Source organism: Diadema antillarum, unplaced genomic scaffold (assembly GCF_040938485.1).
Source record: "Diadema antillarum isolate AM-2024a unplaced genomic scaffold, OU_Dant_1.0 seq00000599_RagTag, whole genome shotgun sequence".
NCBI classification, from domain to species: domain Eukaryota; kingdom Metazoa; phylum Echinodermata; class Echinoidea; order Diadematoida; family Diadematidae; genus Diadema; species Diadema antillarum.
Genome location: NW_027271529.1, coordinates 352,424 through 371,042, shown reverse-complemented (window position 1 = coordinate 371,042; position 18,619 = coordinate 352,424). Strand labels below are relative to the sequence as shown.

Sequence of the window (18,619 nt, the reverse complement as noted above, 5' to 3'; positions counted from 1 at the left end):
GTTAAGGTAGTCAGTTCGCTGAGCGCATATGCCCACTCTTCGTTGCATCACGGTGACTGTACTGGCACCTGTTTATGCGGTTATTTGGAATTGGCGCTTACTTCAGGCAATCGGCGCGATGTGCTAATCCCTTATGCCTTTTTAACGACTTTTGATCACGTGATTTGAGGAAACGTATGGTGCCTCGCTGTATTTACTCACAACGAACACGTGTTTCCCGTTTTGCGTAATTTCAGTAAACAAAGCTTCTCAGAGCATAGTTCGTAATTGGTTCAAGTATATTATAGGAAGAAGGAAAGCTATTGTTTTTCACCCTGAGGATTGCATTGCGTTATGCACCGATACTATTCATTCAGTGCTGGAGAGAACATACTTGTACTGACACTATAATAGATGTTGGTGTCATTATAAATTGTCGCCAGTTTTTGGATAAAGCAGCATTTGGATGTGACAACAGAGAACTCAATATTTCTGGGTTTAAGTGAGACACCAAAGCATTTTCTTCCTGAGCAGAGAGTAAATACTTGAATCTAAAAAAAAAAATAAACAAACTCAAATCCAGGTTCAAAACAAAAGAAATTGAAAATGAAACCACATCTTGTATAAGACAAAAAGAAAAAAACTGTAGGTGTACAAACACAGCTAACATGCAGACATCGGTGTCACCGAAAGCAGAGTAAGACTTCTGGACAATGCAGACAAAAAACAAAACAAAACAAAACAAAACAAAATGCAAACAACCAATGTCATAGCAGATGCTCTCGGGTAAGAAACGGATTACATAAATGAAGACATTAAAGTTGAAAAGGAGTTGGGACACGTATAAATTTCTAGAATGTAGATTGCAGTTGAACGGATTCGAATAGCCGACAAATTATATCAGTACAAGTATTGTGTGGTTACCATAACATTTGCCTATCTACATACATTCGAAGACACTGCCTATGTATTGGACATTTTCTTGAAATAGTAGGTCCCACATATGCATAAGGTCCAACAATGCACTACAAGCTCGGGATGTTCGTCTTTGTTATTGTGGATTCTTCTCGAAATCTTTGAAAGAATCATGGATAACTAACAGTATTAATTCCATAATGTACAGTGACTTTATGTACACATAAAGATACCTCGAATGCGCTTGATTCGAAACATACCCTACTTGTTCAAGGTTCACCATCATTTCAATATTGTATGTTATAACCTTAAAAACTGCAAATGGATAAGGTAATTAAAGTTTCACTTCTCTGCGAAGAAAGACATCTGAAGTTGCCAATAAACGCATCTAGAAGGGGCTGGTCAGAATTTCTCTCTCGTCAAATCACGCTACAGACGCACTTGTTTCGCATATAGCATTCAATCAGATTACAAGACTCATCACGCCGGGCAATGCACTGTGCGCTGGATCGTCGTCTGCCAGCGACACCTTGAAAACTCTCTTGGCGGGGAGTCACATGCTCTCACACATCTCACGAAGACGCCACCGAGAGGCGCGTAATTGGCTGCGACAAGTCCCGCAGAAGGTCGTACAGTGTGTTGCAGCTTTCGCGTCGTGCAAATTTGTAGCTGATTCGCTGTTGAGGTCATGCACGCAATAATCACACTTTGCCTTGCTAGCAAGCGAAGATAACAGCGTCTCATGCACATCCATCCGGGATCCTCTAACGAAAATCGTTGTCCGCCATTACTGACAGGATTTCTAAAAGCAAGAAATCTTGTAATCTGTGAGCATTTTGTCGGAGTCGATAGATTCCTTCAAAGCGGCATATTATAAACTCTCTACTACACCTTTCTTGTTTGGTTTTATATTCGTATGCTTAAATACACACAGACACTAAGTTCGTTACGTCATTAGGCATGATAAGTGAAACTTAATGCTAAAAAAAAAAAATGATTAACCAATACTAGGGATTAATAAGCTTGAGCTTGGGGGGAAAAAAGAGTAATCACTTCCTATGTTCTGTTGATATGCATCACTATCATACTTCTGCCACCACACCAAGCACAAGTTTGTCTTCAAGAGTAACAAACGCCCACTTGTTTTCACATAAACTTTCTTTTTCCATTCACATTCAATTTGATGTGAATTGCACGCCACGATACCAATCCCGCAAAAACTTCCGGTTATCCGTTTACATGTAGGCCTACGCTATATGTTCTTCACCTGGAAAATATGACCTTTGTCTGCGTTAACTCCGTTGTACGTAGTCATCAAGTCCCGTTCCTTGGGAAAATAGTGTTCTCACCTTTTGCTCTTTGCGATCTACACGTTTTACCTGATCGCGCGAAGAATTCAATATAATCTGATGATGCGGGTGCACTTAATACCTCCACCAACTCCACGTGTAGACAAAACCAGGTACGCATGTAGCGCCTGTCCGCTCCTTACCTTCCGTGTGTCGTGCAGTCATTAGCATAATTCGTCACATAATTGGGGCATCTAGCGGAGACGATTAGGTCTGACTTTCATTATAAGTTGATCAAGTCGAATGTCTATCAAATCCACACGTTCCATCTTGGATTTCACTCAACCCTTCACGCCCGTGGCAATACGCGAGCTGCATGAGGTACTAGCTTGTAATAATATCAATCTTACGCGCCTAATCAAATTTTAAGGGGTGAAGTTAATATACAGCTTCATGGTCATATTTTCCACGTGTTTTGAGACGCTCCCCTTGATATAGGACTGGTGAGTACTATCCTTATCTTGTTAGAAATAGCTCTCCACTTTCTTCGTAGGAGAAAAATCAGGATGGATATACGGGATAAAAATAGAACACAATTTTGTCTGACAATGAATGCATGATCAGTATAAGTAACACTAACATCTATAAACGTATTTTCAGCAAGTCATCAAAACCATGTGGCATAACTCCAGAGTTTGTACGGAAAATGGCCCTTATGATCTCCGTGATATCATCAGCGTCAAATGCGATTAAAGTGAACTAAGTTTGGACCTCACAATCGCAATAGCGAGGCATCAATAAATGAACTCACATCATAAACTGATTACTTCCTACCTCCGAGTATAGTTCCTTCAGGTCCCCCCCTACATAATTTCAGCATCGACTCTTGCTGTAAAGATGGCAACCCCCTTCCATTTGATCATACAAATACTACTTGTACCTTCAGGGATATGTATGTTCCTCGTAAACAAAGTAACAATTAGAATAAACAACTTAAGTCTGGTGTGCATGTATGTGTTCATTCATTTTTTGATGAGTTTGTGGCGAAGGTGGCAAATTGTGTCGTTCTTCATCATCATCATCATCATCATCATCATCATCTTCTACTTCTTCGTCATCATCATCATTATTCATCATCAGCTATACTGACATTCGTCCCGCCATTTCATTCGACATGTATATTGAAAGACAGGATTTTGCATGCCTTGATTAAACTATCAAAGTTTAGAAATGCGTACTGGGTATCTTTTCATATTCCTCAAACAAGGGGTTAATGAGAAAAGGGTATAGGGGCAGAACTCCTTTGGTTGATCGATACAGGCCTTTAAGCGTCACGCGTAACAACGCTGATTCGGTTCAACCACTTTCATCATGGTAAAGACAGGGACATGCTGATCGTGATTCTTTTGTTCATGTTCTTCCCGTTGATAAAATGATCGAGGCAATAATGAATTTTAACAATAATGACGATGCCATTCATGAAAGTTATAATCGTATAATCGCTCAAGTCATTATATTCCCAGCAGTGGTGTCTGTTAAATGCATCCTACATCAGGTGATCTTCTGGTGTATAACGTGATAATAGAGTGTTTTGGTGTGGTGGTGTGGTGGGGTTGAGGTGTGGTATTGGAGATGGTGGTGAACGTTGTTTACGTGGTGGTGTGTATATTGGTTGGGAAAGGGTATCTTAGTGGTGTTCATAGTGTGGTGGTGGATGTGCTGTATTGGTGGTGGTGGTGTTGTATTGTTGGTGGTGGTGTTGTATTGGTGGCGGAAGTGGTGGTGCGTAGAGGTGGTTGACATGGTGTATGTGTGTGTGTATTGAAACCAAATTGTTGGAAATGTGGTAAAGAAGATGGACGTAGTGTAGTGTGGTGGTTGAGGAGGTAATGGCAGTGTCGTTGCTATGGTGACCAAACACCAAGGATGATGGGAGAAATGCTGGTGATGCGGACTTTAGTTGCGATGAACATAATCACGATCATATACAAGGATGACAAAATGGTGGTATGTAAAAAAGTTAAAAGATTATGATCAAACACTGTCACATCAGCCGGAGAAGGAAAGATTGCTTCATGGTTCGAACAAAGAGCAAAAGTGACATAACAGATCCGACCGAACGGAAGAGTTTGGAAGTTAAAACACTGGGGTTATACCGCCAAGTGCATCTCCTCTGCACCTCTTCGTACTTAAAGTAATTGCATCACAGGTATCGCGCTGATCAGACGACCACGATGTGTGACGTCATAATGCGCATTTCATGCGAAGATCTTACGTTCTTGAATCATTAATGTCGCAACTTAGAAAATCTCATTACGTCCTACAGTTGTTGGCAACATACATTCACTACGACAATGTGTGTACTCGGGGGAGGGGGGAAGATTCATGGTCCTTGATTGAATTATAAAACTTCATAATGATTGATTCAATAGTAATTGCGAACGCAGTGCTTTGGGTTACGGAATAAGTAGAACCGTGGTCCTGAGGAGTTTGTCCAGATTTAAACTGAGCAACCACGTGTCTTTTATCTAGCCGATAGGTCTCATATTGATACTTCTGCGACTTGTTAGTTGTAATTAGTAGACTTGTAACCCTTAATTGGAATGATGCTATAACACAAAATTTAATCAGACAGCGTCCAGGTTTTGATTTCATTCTATGGATGAAAAACTGAAGTAAATTGAACTGAATTGAATGATGTTAGCATCATTAACATTGACTTCTTATCTCCTTTGTCCTTCTCTCGTGGGTATGTTGAACTTTTTGTCTAGTGTTGGCGAATTCATTCTTAAATTTAATCATTCATTCATGTTATCTTTTATTATCATTCTTGTTGATGTGTGACTTCTATTATCATTAGTACATGACTACATCATTCCTTGTTCCTATTTTATCTCATTCCATTTACTTTCGTTTATTTAGTTGTGACTAATAAAAGCTTGTAGATACGTCATTTGCGTCATCCGTATTTTCATCGTCATTATGACCATGAGTAACACTGACTTAACTTACACAACATTGCACAATAAGAAGTAAATCACTAGTCTGTCACTAGACTGAAGCTCATAACACTAATTGTCATTTTAAAACCTTCCAAGAAACACCTCATTCTTTAACACTTTACTTCAGTTGCATCAAACAAGTCTTCAAAAAGTTTTTTTTTTTTTAATGCAGGAATTAGAACATCTGGAGCTCAAGAAAAATAACACCTTTAACATAACATTTAGCCAGGTATTTTATTTTTTACTTATACTACCCTTCAACACAAACGGTAATACCTATGTCACTCTGCAACCCATTTGGGATGAATGTGGCATATTCTGTTAGATTGGCGGTATATACGTATCTGGAGATTATGCGCGAGCCATCTGCCATATTCCGTAAGCAATGGAAATGTTCGTTGATGTTTTGCAACGTTATCTTAATGAGCTTTGGGGTAGCTTGACGGCATGACTTTGTCATGATGACTAGTTTCAGCTTTCGCTTTATTGAATAGAGTGTGATCATGCTCACCGCAGTAATACTAATTTCATACCGTAATGGGCTCATTTTCATTGTGACACCACTCACGACCTTGGTTCCCAAACCAAAAGGCGGTTTCTATCCTCAAAAGTCTATAATTTCGGAGTTTCAGCCAAGCTGGCAAGACAAGGCAAAAAACGCATGCCACTCTTGCGGATAATCTTAATTATGTATTAGGGGTGATTCATACTGTATGCATGTGTCGTGGAAACATTAAACTCTTGCTGATATTCGTGCGAAGGGGGGTGGGTTGAGCGATGCTTTTTGGGGTAAGCTGGCGAGGGCTGCGCTTTAATGTGGTCGTGAAAGTTATGTTTGGTAGAAGCGGGGAAGTGGAACAGACGGTCGAGCAGAAGGTGATGGTGAGGGTAATATTAGCAGAAAAGTGGAGGAAAGGGGTGTAAGATCCATACCTCCATCGCTTGAGAACAGTGCATCGTCATCATGGTGTGCAATAAACGCCATGCTCGCTCTGAATGTGGCAGCGTGATGGGTCCAACCAACACACCTGCAATTCGCTGGTGACGGGGGGGGGGGGGGTTGGCCTACGATTTGTAATTAAACATTTTGCCAGAATAATTGCATTATCCTGATAAAGCAAGCGTAAGCAGTGATGGACGATATGGGTCATTTTGAGGGTGTGATTTTGTTCACACACACACAAGAACATAAATGCATCTTCTTGTGAGGAAAAAAAAGTCCATTTGTGAAGATGTTGATCTTAAGGAGCAATTGAGTTATATCAGAAGCACAGTATACTCCAGTCTGATAGATGCATGTAAGAATCAAGTCGGGGAAAAGTTGGTTAGGTTGGTGAACATAGGACGGTTCGTTAAGGATACGTCCTGGTTCTATAGCAGCCTCATTGTGTGAAAACCTTTTCAAACTCGTCTTTGATTGTTCATTTGCGCGAAGTTGTCGATAAACGATTTCTAGTTTGAAGTAACTTTCTTATGATGCGTGAATTCCACACACCTTCCGAAGATACATCAACCGGATGTCCTCTTCGCTCCTTTAAAATTTCGGGTTTCGCTTCCTTTGGCACTTCCTGTTGGGAACTTGCACAACTCACGCAAAGACAAAGTTATGTCTATTCGCCATACGTGAGACATTACGTGAAACAGCCAACATTCTTGGCGCCTCTGGTCACATTTGACATTGTCATGACAACGAAGGGGGGAGGGAGGAGAGAAGCAGCCTGTACTCCTGCATAATTTTTTCCCCCACAGCATTTGGCACGGTCCAACCAATGAATGGTGCGATGAATCCCCATTCAAACAGCTTTGGCGGGTGTTAAGACTTCACAGCGGTGCGGTGAATGATTGATGGCAAACATTTTACTATGAAACAATCTTTTAAGTGTGATGTCCAATGTATCACGATGCTGTTGTTGTTGCTTTTTTAGTGTTGTGTTGCTGTTTGTGGGTATCGAACCCGTGCCAATGTGTCACGGCTTTCAGTAGTCATCGCCAAAGATTTTTATATGTATACTCTGTAGTCCCTCGCCAACTCTCCGAAAACGCTTAGATCCATCGCAAACTGATTGAATCATACAAAAGAAAAGCATTCGCCCCAAAAGAGAAAACAACCAAGTAGACAAAAGACAAACAAACGTGCTCATTGCTTAACAGTTAATTTGGTTGGTTTGCCCGATTGCTAGTTACTGCAGTGCAGTTTGTATCTATCTACTTCCGTTATAGATTATAGCAACAGCGATGAATTTCAAAAAATCGGAGTACCTTACATAATTATCTACAACATGTATCCTCACACGAAGAAGGCGGGTATCACTATTTCGCCCGCGTCTTTGCCTGACACAGCTGGTCTTCCTTGTCTTACAGGTTGTTGATCGACGTTGCTATGGTAACGAGCTCATGGCATTTCTTTTCCTCTCCTTTTTTCGTCTTGTCGTCGTTATGACTGTGGGAGAATACTGTCCTGATATTGAAACAATTACAATGAGACAATATTAAAGGCACTATATATGCAATACAAATGCATGTTGACTTGCATTGACTAATGATATCCTAATTATCTCTTATGTGCCCCCGCCCCCCCCCCCCAAAAAAAATCTAAATATGTGCTGAATATTTTGTAATGATATTTCTGCTATATTTCTTTAGATTACTTGGATACGCTCACAAAAAAATAATAACTTCCAAACCAAAGTTCTTACCATTTATATCATCTGTCAACCATTGCTACAGTACTAATGTGATTAACAAAAGACATTGGAATGCACTAATTCTCCTATAGGTCGAACATAACTTGTATGTTTCCCAGCGATGTCCTTTTGTTATCATTGTTAAGAACATGGAAACATGTAAAGTTATGCTCAGTGTATTCCAATGTCTTTTGTTAATCATACTAGTACTTTACCAAAACTAGTAAATGACAAATGACGTCACTGGCAGAATCGTAGTTTCCAAGGTTGTTGTGTGTGTTGGTTTTTTTTTTTGGGTGTACAGTGTATCCAACAATTGCCCAAGTAATATGAAGAAAAGTAGTAAAAAATTACTATAAATCAGATGGCACATATTAGATATTATTCAGCGACATAAGTGATGATGAGGGTGTCTCAAATCAGCACACGTCAGCATGCATTTGCATAGAAATAGTTCCTAGTCGATGGGTAGTATGAAGTGTGAATGATGACGAACTTTGTAGCATTGTTCACATTCTTCGTTTGTCTTTCACCTTTACAAACACTTATTGCTCGGGGCTTACAGCCAAACAAGCTTGCTTTCATGTACAACTCTTGTAGGTCCCGTCATATTTCTCTTTGTACAGCCCAAACCGAGATTTCGACCAATCATCATTATAACTACTAAATATAAATACCATGTATTTACATTGTATGTTGTTTTTGTTTGTTTTATACATTATTGACAAGGTACAAGGTACTATTACTTTTGATGTAATAATGATATATACGAGAAGTATGAAATGAAATTGAATTGAATTGAATTAACAATGTTACAATTGTTAGGCTCTAACATCGTTAGCTTAATCTGAATGTGTATTTTTGGTACTTAAGAAGAGTACCTGTTTATAATGATGATGTCCTTGTCACCTGTTTTACATTCAACAGCTACGTTTTAGCTGTACATGAATAGATTTTGAATGAAACGTATAACGTTTTTAGTGATCCACGTTTTAAAAGTCCTGGGTTTTTTTTTTCGGTGGACCACTCTTTTCCATATTTACCTTTATGCCAACCTTGCAAAGTATGAATGAATGTTCTCGGTTATTCTTCATAAATATATGGTCTACATGCAGCATTGTATTTCTTACAAATTGGTAAAACAATATATGATTTTTGTGATGTATGCTTTGTATTTTGTTTCACTCTTTTGTTGGATGAAAATAAATGATAACTGAACTGAATATGGGAAAATAGAAAAAAAAACAGTCTGGTGGGACCTCTTTGAAGAGGTAAAATTAAGATGACGTCTACCAACTGTGCTTATTCTCTCGATCTACCTAAGATGAAATAAAATTTCATCATGAATTATGGAGAAGTGGCTTTGATTATGGACTTGGTTACCATGGTTACACACCGTTTTCTAGACACACAGACACATGAACACACAGTGATATATATGAATACATATATAGTCTCATTCATGTTCATGCAACAGTCATATATACATGATATATAATCTGACCCAGCACATAAAAAGAAATGTGATTAACATGATAAATAGAGAAAGCTGGATTTGTGGGTATATCACAGCAGAAGTTCAGCGCTTCGCGGTGAGTGTATGAGAGACTGCGGAAGAAAATAGAACTCGGGGGCTTGCAAACTTGGAAGACCCTATGGGGAGGAGATTTTTTTTCCTCTCTCTCCCTTTCTGTTGAACTTTTGCCTCTCCACGGCCACATGCTAAAGTATCTGACGCGGAGTTCCGGTCGGTAAGACGAGAACCCCCTCTATCCGCCAGGGCTTAGGGAAAGAATGCCGCGGCGTGTGTGTTTGCTGAGAGAATAGTATAAGTGCTAGCTAGTTTATGATCATGTCAAACTTACATACATATCTTAACCCCGCTGTCTCTCACCTCTCACAGATATAACGCATGTATTTGCGTGTGTGTGTGTGTGCGTGTATAAATGATTTCATTTTGGCGTAGATTTATATTTCATTTAATTTCATTTATCAAGTTTTCCACACAAATTACATTTGTAACATGCATGTACATCTACAGTTCAGTGAATAGAAACGAAAATTTGAAAATTCAGTGTATACAGACTGAACTGAAAGGTTTCATGATACAGAATGGATTTAAATAGGTATAGAGTGTGTCATATGCATATTAGAAAATTAAGATAGGAATTAACGAATGTGTATAATTAAGATATGTTAAAATCTAGATATACAGGTATATTGATATATCTAGGCCTATATGTTTGCATGTATATATGACTTATCATGTGTGTATGTGTGTATATTTGATTCCTTACAATCTCAGTCGTTGTTCTCCCAATGTCCTTACTTGTAGTAGGTTATAGTTGCAACATGTGACCTTTCTGTATTTTATTTAGTAACACTTATTTGATCTGATCTTTGTTCGTTTTAATCGGATCCCCCAGTTATAGTATGGTCTAAAAAAAATACCTGTACTTATACGTCCCCTAATCTGATTTTATCACGGGACCTGCGGCTCTATACAAGCTTGCTTTTACGCAGGCCCCATCATATTTTTTCGCATTATGATTTCAGTTTAACTCGCATGTATAAAGACCTTGTGTTTATACCAAGACAAACTTTTGAACATTCCGGTGAAGTTCTATTTCAAATTATGTTCCTTATAATTTTCGTATCAATATACTTTATTGTGATATTATTATGTGAGAAATATGAAAAAACTGAAATGAAATGAAATTTGCATACGTTGATCATAAATATTGTAATTGCTAACATTATTATTTTTGTTATCAGCATTACTATTATTGCTATCTTTATCGTGTCAATGCGTAAGTATATAACGCTTGTTTGTGTATATGGATATATGAAATAAACGAAGAATTATGACTATACACTTGCAGGTCATGTTCACAGGTGTTGCTGAAAACATTTTCTCTCGTTACGCATACATGTGCAAATACATAATGTATGATTGTGTTTAGTCACATTTGCCATATTATCTATAGTCACAGAGAGTATATAATGCACAAGTTAATTTCGCACACACACAAAGACAGATGAGAATGATGTCTGAGATAATGATGCATAACTTGCTATAGATAGCCCGCATCCTACGTGTTCTAATCAACACGCTGGCTGTGCACCTCAGAGTGACGTTCGCCACTCGGCCCTGCGCTGCCCGCCCGTCTGCAGCCGACCGCTTCCCCGGTCGCGTTCTCGTAACGCTTCGCTGGATTATTTACGGGCGGGCAGACGAGGGGGTTGGAGCAATACGTCACTGTGACACACGCCAAAGTTACAGCTATCTCGGGACATGGCCCGACACTTTAAAGAGGAACATTTTTCATGCCAGCAGGCATCCGTCAGCTTCCAGTGTGAGCAAAAGGGCGCGAACATGACAGCACAACACTCTCAGAAAACAAGCACGCAGAATATCACGAGGAAAATAACAAACAAACAAAACAAAATATGCGAGAACGTTTCTTGCCAAGACTTGAGTGCTCTTTGGTTCGGGTTTTAACACCCTGTAGAATTTTCAGGGTAGGATGTATCAGTTTGTAAGCTTCCTCCCTTAGTCAGGGATATTTTCTGTGTCTTTTATCTTCGAGCGCCGGAAGAGAATCTGTTGGTTGAAGCCGAACTGCGGCGTCAGAGTCTGGGTTAATTTTCATAATTTGTCGTGATACGGTTGACAGACACACATAGCGCTCTAGGTAAAAGCGAGCGTGAGGTATACACTGTATTACAGGAAAGAACACACGTGTCGAAATGAATACACCTAGTCCAGCATCACTTGATCACGCCTTCGTGTTAAAATCGTTAAGTGAAGCTGCTTTGATGTTGTCGTTGTAGTTGTTCTTGTTGTTGCTGTTGTTGTGCGTGTACTGTATGTGTGCGTGTACTGTATGTGTGCGTTCATTTGATTTGATTTGATTTGATTTGATTAATTTCTGCATTTTCATAAAGTATTATACAACATAACAAACAATTTTCCATTACTGTAACATATCATATCCAACACAAGATGAATAGAAATGCAGTCATAACGTGCCAATAATGAAATATTGTATAGGTGAATTATAATCATACAAAAACAATGGGAAAATCATTGATTATTCAATCGAGTTAATACATACAAAATGCAGGAGACCGTCATCTTAAGCTGAACCTTGAGTTTGATGGCGGCCTCAGGAAAAGCATATGGCTTATATTTCTTTACAAATCATTTAATACATATCAAATTGTGTAACCGAATAGGGTAGCTACAAAATGCATCAGTGCAATGGTGAGTTAGGGTGCAAGTGCATAATTATGTGCAGATTTGTTGTTTTATCATTGTTAATGCTATTTGAGAGAATGCTATTTGAGAGAGTTTTAGTCACAAATGAAAATATATAATTTTCTTGGATGAAAACCACAAGTTGGAGGCAGATTATGATACAATGATTTGGATTCAAAGTCCATGCAATGAAATCAAGAATCGCTCCTTTTATCAGGTAGCCGAGGCAAATAAGAACAAAAGAGGCCCGCTGATAATTGTTTTTGTTTTGTTTTGGTAAAGATGAAGACATCACAGAACACAGCAACTCCCCCCTATATGTCGATGGACTTTTGAAGTGAAAATTTGGCACATTCAAACTGCTGGGTTGATTGGTGTTATTATAGATTAGATGGTTGGCATTTCGCTGTGTCAAATCAAGGATAAACGCGACTAACAACGAAGTAGCTTAGAAAAGCATCGTCCACAACGAATAATGGCCTTGCTGATGGACAGATTCATACAGCTATACGAACGTATTACATTCACTCATCAATTACTTCGTGGTTCGTTGATTCATATTGTTTTCCGCCTTGCATACTATGGAACATCTCTGTGATAGATGTTGGGAGCAACCAGGATGGGTTTCTTGGAGGAAGATTTGTTGATCATAATGATTCAGTTAACCTGTTGTCTGTAGGACTTTTCGTCACCCATAGAGTTACTACGCAAGCCACACGATTCCAGTGAGCATATCATAGCGTTTACTTTTTCCAACCCTGGCATGTCAGACATGCGCATCCCACATTGGAAAGGCTGACTCATGCAGAATAGTACCAGAATAACATCTGTATGTACTAATTTTTGATTTTTAAACTTAATTACAGATATTTTAATTAAAAAGAGCGGTGCGGAAATATATTCTATGATAATGAATAGCGTATTGACAAGGGGAGAGTACATAATTTGGAAAGACCTTTGAAATTATCATGTGTGTATTTATAAAAATCTCCTGAGAATATAGGAATAAAATGAAAATAAAAGCATAACAAAGAGAACAATCATTTAGTATATAATTGAACACTAGCCACTCGTCATCGAACTCACAGAAAATTCAGAAATGAAATCATACTCAATCAATACAGCAAATTCAGCAAGGCAAAAGTAATTCTGAGTTCATTGACAGTACAAAATAATGTATCCGAAAGATCGAGAGACCGCCAAGACCTTGAATTACCATTTCTTTTAATCGGAGCAAAGAGTAAATACTGTCTTGTTTGCTATTCTCGTAAAAGGCCCATGACCGAACAAGAATAATTGCAACAATCTAAAAACCTTTTTCAGAAGTAATGATCAGGCTTGTCTTAGTCACGTGATCTACAGAAGATGGGGGTATTCCTGCACCCCCCCCCCCCATACACACACACACCTCCAACCCAGAACTGCAAAGTTGAAGCCCAAAGCAAAAGCCATTGTGTGGCCGCACTTCACAAGATACGCGCCAATACTGCTGTTTTACCTACCACAGGTAATAAATGCTGCTCTCTTCACACCAATATCTCCACCACACAAGGTGCTGAACATCTCCTGATTCGCGCCCAATTTACCCCCAAATTGTACGTTACTCCTGGAATTTCTTCCATGAAAGGGGGTAAGTCTGGATAGGACAGGGTTGTCTTTTTTATTGTCCATTCCTAACTTTCCATCTAAGTTGATTAATGACGTAAGTAGCCATTCTTTATTTTTAAAGATGATACAGTACCATCAGGTAATAGACACACTGATTCATCAATCTGGCATGAGTATGCTCATTGGTATAATAACTACTCTCCTGCAATAATGTGTCGTTTATCGAGTGATTTATGATTTTATAGTGGCGCAGCACCTTAGTTCCGTGTGTTTATCGTCCAATAAGGGTCCTTGGTGTATTTTCATATCTACAGCTCATTATTGTTGCTGGCTTTGTTTATTCTTATAAAAGGTTGCCCTGCGTGTCTCCCGTAACCGACCACAATCAACCATAACTGCATAACCCGTATTCACGTATAATTGGATCTATAAAACTCGAACAGGCATTGATTTTCATACAGAGCGTATTTCAGGATCAAAAGTCAGAGTATCAACCCTCTCTTTAAAAAAAACACAATAATAATAATCTGCAAGCGCACAAACTTTTGCAAAGAAGTGAAACAGACAGCATTGCTTTTTCACGATCACAAGTTTAATAACCCTTCGCCTTTTTCGGTTGCTAGAACTGGACGAAGATGAGACTGTATACTTGGGGATTACGAATGCACTATTCGCTATCGTCTTGATATAACATCGTAGATATTTCCGTACCGTTTTGTACCTATCATCGATAAATACGTATGGTCTCCCTACCCCCTCCCCCCCCCAAAAAAAGGAATGTAGTTAGATAGAAGTGAATAATTAATAAGTCTTGAAAAGAGACCATCACCGGTGCTAACATATCTAGATCTGACATTGAGTTGTTCATTTCAGAACAACGGTGACAAATATAGTTATCAAATGCTGCGATCTCGCCCCCTCCGTTGTACGGCGGTCTGAAATCGTTAAGGAGCGGAAGGGGGGCAAACTCGTCTATGGGGAACCCCCAATTGTCATATTTCCGAAGCCCAATAATATCTTTATTGTAAGAGAGAGAGAGAGAGAGGAAGACAGAGAGAGATACGCCATGGAATGACGACACAAGCATCGACCGATTAACGTTGCCCAGTATTTGAGTACAGTATTGCCGACACTTTGTTGAAGTTTGTTATACTGTATTATTGACAACGGAATGCAGAAATAAAACCGAATTGATCTGATCTAAACCTTGTTGAAAAGCACTTGAAGATCGGTCGTACAGCTCCCGATGTTCCTACAAGAAAACGAGGTTTATAAAAATAAGTTTTAAGGTGAAGAAATAACATTTTTTTCGTTCATTCCAGCTGCTCCTGCATGCTTTGCCCCTTCTGAAACAGAGGGGGATGTGAGTGAGGATGTAACAAGACTAGTGTAGATCTAACAATAACACGTATAGATTTTGGAGTCAAAAATTTTGTCAGACTTAAGGAATATTGTCTCTCCAAATGTGTAAAGTTCTGCTAATTTGCGTTTCGTCGATGATGATATTACTGTACTTTTTGAAGTTTATGGTTTGAAGTACAAGTGCGTCGGGTATGAGATGACAATGACATTGTAGTGATTGGTAGAAGATTGCTGTATACAGTCGAATCCTTCTTCACAATCATATATTCCTTCTCTTCAACAATCATATCTTCACGTCCTCCTCCTCTTCCTCTTTCTTCTTCTTCTTCATTCTGTCCTCCTAATTTTTCTCCTCCTCCTTCTCCTCCTCCTCCTCCTCCTACTACTACTACTACTACTACTAATGCTACTAATACTACTAATACTATTACTACTACTATATGTACTTCTACATATTGTACTACTACTGCTGCTGCTACTACTACTACTACTACTACCACTACTACTACTACTACTACTACTACTACTACTACTACTACCACTACTACTACTACACTGTACTTCTACTACTACTACTAGTACTACTATACTATTCCTATTGAAACAAAACCGCAACTAGCTGTATCTTCATATTTTCATTATTCTTATTCTCCTTCCCCTTCATTTTCTTCTTCTTCTCCTTCTTCTTCTCCTTCTATCCAATCTTACTATTATCTACTAGTTCTTCAGAGTATCCCCGTGTGATTACTTGTTCGCTGCCGAACTTTAGACATGTCGAAAGCGGAAGGAGTAGTTTAACTCTTGGCGGTGATAGTGCCAAAGCGAGCGATGCTTTATGGGTGCCTGGAAACTATTGTGGGTTCTATATCTCACCGTATTTACAACCCGCCAAACACAACTTGCTTTAGCCTTTCAAATAAGATCGATAAGGAAAAAAGGGTTACAGAGGAAAGTCTGGCTAGAAATCATTTACTCATGTCGAGTCGTGTGAACGGGTAGTCATAGAGATTATGACCCCCCTAGAAGGCGGAAAGTGCAAGTGTTTGATGTTTAGGCTGCACTTGGAACCAGCTGCCGATGATTAAAGCTGATGTTTTGGAGGCGCGGCAGGTACTGTCATCGCGCAGTGTGTATCGGCCAGGGGAGCCCGCCTCGAGCCGCTGGAGTGTGAGCTCATCCGCGGATCGCACGCCACAGACACACGTGTGCGTCTGAATTGATTCCCCAGCCTCTTCCGTATCGTAACCTTAACCCGGGACACATGCAGGCAGCGTTACAAAGCCTTAGATAGTAACAACACAGCTCAAATGCTTTAAACACTACAGTCATGTTTCAATCTGTACATCATCCATAATAGATCATTCTTTCTCTATTAACTGATGTATGCAAAACCACTCAGCATGTAAATTAAAACCTCTTCAGTAGGTGAGCACCGAAAGAAACAATCACCAGCAGGAAACACATCAGAGGCATGTTATACTAACTCCCATCATGCACAGTGTAGAACATGTGAATTAGTTGACATATTTGCATGTGTGTAAGAGATTAAAGAACTGCATCTTGCCTAGAATGGAGAACGGAGCCACTTTCAAAACAACGTGCAGTCCATTTATGTACACGAAAATCTAGGATTAGAGAGACAAAACGCAAATACTTTGAAACTTCCATCATGATAAGAAAATTTTATTAGGTAGCTTATTGAACATTCTATCGAGTTGGAAGGAGGCTAACAGGATAAGGCAAGCAATGATTTCGTGCAATGTTGCAAGATATCACTTAAGCGATCTGGATATTCCTCAAGAAGAGACAAAATAACTGTCAAAGAAATTGTTCAAGGAAAGACAACAAAAAAAAAAGACCCATGAAAGATTGAACCTCAAATAGCTGATCAAATCATTAACACCACTTGTTATGAGGGAGACTTCATAAAGGCTATAGCATCTTGCTGCTCTATGCATACACGTGCAGACGTGAGTGGGGGAGTATGGTATGCTAGATTACGTCGCTGCTCATTAAATGTTTAATACCTGAACAGGGATGTAAGCGTTTTTAACGTATGTCGCACTGAGGGTGTATCGTACACGCCGGAGGCTAAACACTGCCCTGTCATCGTCACCTCTGCGACAAGTTCGTTATAAGTTTAGTCCATATCACTAAATACAAAAAGGGGGTCTACATTTCATGACACAACAAAATCAAAAACATACGAAAACATACAAAATTATTAATATGAAAGTGTAAACTATCCACAGAGAGAATTTTAAACTTAAGCTTCTCAGAGCCCTTATTTGCTGATTAAACAGCGAAGAGTATACTTCTCATCAGACTCTTAATTAAGCATTCTCAGTAACTTTCGCCTAGCGTGTTCATATGCACAGTGATGCTGCACTTCTGGATGTACGCTCGTGCATTATAGGAAGTATGTCATCATTCGACTCTTTGTGTAGTGATGCCATCTGGGCGAACGCTAAGAGGTGACCACAAGCATAATGGTTTACTTCTCGTGGTCACGGAAGAGTCACAGAAAATAAAAAGCAACGAAAAAGAAAAACCGTAAGAAAATACAACGTGCGCTGCCGTAACTGAAAGACACGGACATAATATTTCAACACACAACATTGACCGTGGTAATGATAGGTGAACTAATAGAAATGAAGACGGACTTACCACCATTTTGTGCTGGACGCTGCCGTCGTTTTCTTGGCGAGCAGGCTGGCGGTGGGAATGAAGAAAAAGGCTACAAACCATTCCAATTTCATCTCAGACTGCTCATCAAAACTAACTCCAGCAAGAAAGGGAAAAAAAGATGTGTATGTATGAAGTATCCAACCCGAGGAAAACAACCATATATCCTCCAACGTCTGGCCGAAACCCCCCGGGTGCTTGCCCGTCAATCCAAGTTTACAAATTCGGTTCTCTGTCGGGTTTTTTTTTTTCTCTCCTTCGATACAGGCGACTTCAAGATTCGATTACCCTAGATACAAGTTTTGAGGGGAAATAAGAGGGTGAGAGAATACAGAAAGACAGAGAGACAGGCAACGAAGACGATTGGTGTACCTCAGCGCCTCTTTGTTTTAAGTGCGAGGCGTTTACTTGCAGGAAATGTTTCTATAAGTGTTTTCTCATGCTCTTGGTAACAGCATCCATACTGAGATGGCACCTTCCTTAGCTTCTTTGCACCGTCGGAGACTACACAGGAAAGTCTTCCTAAACAGCGAATATTATGTCCGCAGTGGTCGGTACGGGGGATTCTAAACTGGCGTCGTTTCCTCAAAGTCGCCGGAGGGCATATTTTTCTCTCCCCGATGATATTCGTTGATCTCGAAGAAGAAGAAGAATGCAACACTGATCATCCGAGGAGGTTTGAAAAGCAAACAAAAATTTGCACAAGCGAGCAAGCTAAACCTCTCGGCCAGGCCAGCCGATCTGCGTGCTTATCACCGAATCTCCGGCTCAGTCTTCTAAACGTCGTCCTCTAACAAGAACGCCGCACCAACTTGCAATATACTGTTTCCATTC

At 39.6% G+C, this 18,619-nt stretch overlaps 1 protein-coding gene across 1 annotated transcript in view; it reads right to left on the bottom strand.

Moving 5' to 3' along the window:
* Window positions 1–17,859, bottom strand: part of LOC139735815 (protein Wnt-1) — a 58,676-nt gene extending 40,817 nt beyond the window's left edge. The window contains exon 1 of the mRNA XM_071646564.1: window positions 17,768–17,859. Coding sequence (XP_071502665.1) covers window positions 17,768–17,859 — 92 coding nt within the window. The remainder of the gene's footprint in view (window positions 1–17,767) is intronic.
* Between the last annotated feature and the right edge of the window lie 760 nt (window positions 17,860–18,619).